We start from the raw sequence: 3,856 nt of genomic DNA, 5'->3' as shown, positions 1-3,856 counted from the left end.
GAAAGGATCTGCTCACCTTCCAGGCTCAGGTGTGGAAAGAAAGCAAATACTGTCATGTTTCACTACCAGAATGGTAAAAAAACAACCCCAAAATGATGGGTGGAAAAAAAACCCCACAAGAAATCTCTGGATTTTGATGCACAATAGTTTAATGGGAAAGGAAGAAGCAGAAGATCTTACTGGGAATGAAAAACACAGGTAAAATATTGCCAGGGTCTCATTAAAGGTTGCAAGCAAAGAATTGCTCCAGAGCTAAGCATTCCATATGCATTACTCCTGCTTTTCTCAGCCTAGGAAGAGTTACACAATCTTGTTCCACTTTCAACCAGCCAAAGATCATTGATATGATGAATTTGAGTCCTTATTATCAGGAGCCACTGGAAAGAAGAGTCAGAAAACTAAACATTAGCTTGAGGCTGACATGTAGGTGTGTAAGTGGTGACAGGAACAGAGTTTGTAGAGCCACATCTCCCTCTGTGCTGGGTCATTCCTCTTTGCTCCTTGTTCCTTGCAGATTTAACATGGTCTGCAGCTCCCAAACCCATAACCACCAGATCCATAGGAAGAATATGACCTCCCATAATTGTAGAAGCTCCTAGAGCTGTAGGGCCCACACTGCCCCAGAGAGCTCACGGAGCCAAATGAGCTCCCAGTGCTGGATGGTGCTGAGCTGCCCACGATGCTCTCCTGAGGGCAGGAGCTGAGGATGGGGCCTGGGAAGGTCATGACCACAGGGGGTGGGTAGATCACAGCTCTGGAATCCCCACAGGAGGTGACACAGGGCTGGTTCCAGGCGTTTGCCACTGGCTGGGGGCAGGTGACTTCGCAGGGCGCGAGGCAGCGGGAGCTGAGCATCTGTCTGTAGGAAGACATCATGTAGGAGTGCAGAGAAACCTGGAACACACAGCACAGAGCTCAGATAACAACATACTGGAGGTTGCACTTGGAAGAGAAAGAATGAGAGACAGCAAAGAGATCAGGAGGCTGGAGGTTTGTCTCAGCAGCATTGGCCCTTTGCCATCTCCTCATGCCCTTCTCCCCCTTGAAGGCTCTGTTTTGGTCTCCTGGAGCCAATTGGATACATAAACCCATCATTAACAACCAAAAAACCTGTGTATTTGGACTCAATTCTCCCTCTATCCTTGACCACTTCTCCTTCCCACCATTCCCTTTGGAATCTTTTCTAAATAGCTGTAGAAGAGCACAGAAACAGTGGCTCACATTTATTTAGTAACCTCCTGAGCTGATTCTGCACCACCAGTAATCAGCACAGCTGTATGAGGCAAGGCATTGTTATTCCAGCTCTCAGGAAGAGGTAACTGGGGCTGAGCAGAGAATGCATCGCCCAGAGGCATTTGCTGAGGTAACAGGAGACTTCAGACTCAGACAAGCCTAGTGGTTAATGACTGTGTTATTCCTCAAGCTTTCCAACACCTCAGCTAGCACCAGGGCTGCCCTGTGTGCCCTCCTGATGTCCAGCCTGAGCCTCTCCTGGCACAGCTTGGAGTTGTTTCTTGTCCTGTCCCTTGTTCCCTGGGAGCAGAGCCTGATCTCACATGGCTGTACCTCCTGGCAGGGAGTTGGAGAGAGCAGAAGTTCCCCCTGAGCCTCCTTTTCTCCAGGCTGAGCCCCCCCAGCTCCCTCAGGAGTTCTCCAGCCCCTTCTCCTCATGCTCCAGCTCCTTCCCCAGCTCCATTCCCATCTCTGGACACCTCCAGCCCCTCAGTATCTCTCTTGGTGAGGTCTCAGAACTGGACACATCACTGGAGGTGCCTCAGCAGTGCCCAGGACAGAGGGACAATCACTTCCCTGGCCCTGCTAACCACACTATTTTGGATCCAAAGCTCAGTTCAGATCCTGCACAGCTGCAGCAATGTTGGAATCCCCACAGACTTACCCTTCACAGCACAGAGTCAGCCAGGAGAATGGGTTAGAGCAGCCCAGGATGGTGAGAGCTTTTATACCCTTTCTTAGGCAACCAGGAGGAACCAAAACATTCACATGTGATGCTTTATCAAACAAAAATCCACTCCACCTATCACTGCCCCAGATAAAGTCATCGTTTTGCTCAGCAGAATGATTACTCTCAGGTGTGTGGCATTACTCAGGCACAGGAATGGCTTTTTTCTCCTAGTGCTTTTTCCTACTGCTCTGATTGCCTCATGGGACAAAGATTGCTCACCAGTTTATCCATAAACACAACATGCTGACATACCTGAGATACTACCCCACTTTTTCCAACTTATGCTCCAGAAAAGTTGTGCAATGATACCAACACATCTTAATTTCCATGACTCTGATATGAGGCACATTAGGCTCCATAGGCAAATTCCTACTGAGTCTGCAAATGAGAAATGTTTGTTCCCATCCTCCTGGGCAAGAAATGAACGCAAACACATGTCCCACTTTAAGATTTAAACAATATCTGTGAGAGGGAGCCTTGAACAGTGGAAACTCATGTGCACCTTTCATTGCCAGGGATTCCACAGGTTCCTTGCTGAAGACCTCAGGGCTCCTGAGTGATGAACACTCCATGGTTTGGGGTGAAAGAGGTCAGGCAGTGAAGCCATGTATCACCCTAGGAAAACCTGGGGCTGGAACATGAAGTGCAGTTTCTGCTGATGCAGAAGTTTGACTGATGCTTCAGCAGATTTTGGCCTCAGATCCAGTTGCTTCCTCTGCACCTCTTCAGTTATTCACTGAGGAAACTATTTCCCACTGTGTCTCTCCATTTTCTGTACCCCGACTGACATTATTCCTAAAGGTTTTTTTAGCCTCAAAAGATGAGTTTTTCCCCTTAAAAATCCCTCCCCTTCTCTGGAGATCCAGGCAGGAAGGCTGAGGAAATCTCTGTGCCAGGAACACCACGGGATTTCCCTGCATGCTGTTTCCTCCCAAAGCCTTTGAAGTTGAGAACAGGAAAGGAGTCCCATTAACAAGAAACAGGATTAGAATCAGAGGGAAGATGATGTTGTGGGGACACAACCCACACAAGCTGCTCCTCCTGCCCAAACCACACCTGGTTTCACTTTGTCTGGAAGAAGGAGATGACAGTGGTGTCACATCCCTCCAGATACCTACAGGTGAATCACCTAATTCTTGGAAATGCATCCCCCTTCCTACCACCCTCAGAGGGCAAAGGGATACACACTAGTATTGATCCTACTGAAACCCAAACTGCTTCTTTTGACACATCATGTTTGACTCTCCCCCTCTACTCTGCCCTGGTGAGATCCCACCTGGAATGCTCCATCCAGGCCTAGTGTCCCCAAGTAAGAAGGATGTGGACCTTTAGGTTGGATATAGAGAAGCAATTGTTCCCTGGAGGTGCTGAGGCACTGGCACAGGTTGTCCAGAGAAGCTGTGGCTGTCCCAACCCTGGCAGTGTCCCTGCCCATGGCAGGGGGTGGAACTAGATGAGCTTTAAGGTCTTTTCCAACTCAAACCATTTCATGATTCCATGTTCAGGGTTACAGTCACAAGAGGCTTCAGAGGGACACAGGAGAGAACATTTAGTTGTGGGTTTCTGTTCAGAGGTAAAAGAAAGTACAGAAGACCTGCAGAAGTTCCCAAACCAGACCTGAGGTGTGCAACCAGGATGAGAAACAATGCAGATGGGGTAAATCCCCATCTTTATTCCAACTATAACCCCTATAGTGCCTCAGCTCAATCCCAGCAAGGATTTAGAGCAGAAAATCAGCTCATTTCACTCCCTGTGACACTGAGGAGCTTAAAAACCAACAACCCTGTAGAGCAATTGCAGAAATAAGGTCATTTCCCAACACTTTTTGTCATAATGGTAAAATCAGCAAAATGCTGCAGGAAGTGAAACTCTTTCCAAAAGGTTGAGGAAGAA

General features: G+C 48.2%; 1 protein-coding gene across 1 annotated transcript; it reads right to left on the bottom strand.

The window, feature by feature from the left end:
* Positions 1 to 516: 516 nt before the first annotated feature.
* LOC103806960 (feather keratin 4-like) lies at positions 517 to 873 on the bottom strand. Its single transcript, XM_009079674.1, has one exon. It carries the CDS (start codon positions 871 to 873, stop codon positions 517 to 519), a length of 357 nt encoding a protein of 118 aa, XP_009077922.1.
* Positions 874 to 3,856: the final 2,983 nt, after the last annotated feature.

The sequence above is a fragment of the Acanthisitta chloris genome, unplaced genomic scaffold, assembly GCF_000695815.1.
Source record: "Acanthisitta chloris isolate BGI_N310 unplaced genomic scaffold, ASM69581v1 scaffold6418, whole genome shotgun sequence".
NCBI lineage: Eukaryota > Metazoa > Chordata > Aves > Passeriformes > Acanthisittidae > Acanthisitta > Acanthisitta chloris.
This window is presented reverse-complemented; position numbering and strand designations above follow the sequence as displayed.

Excerpts from the sequence above, each read along its gene's own strand:
- LOC103806960 (XM_009079674.1), bottom strand. The coding sequence starts at position 873 with ATGTCTTCCTACAGACAGATGCTCAGCTCCCGCTGCCTCGCGCCCTGC.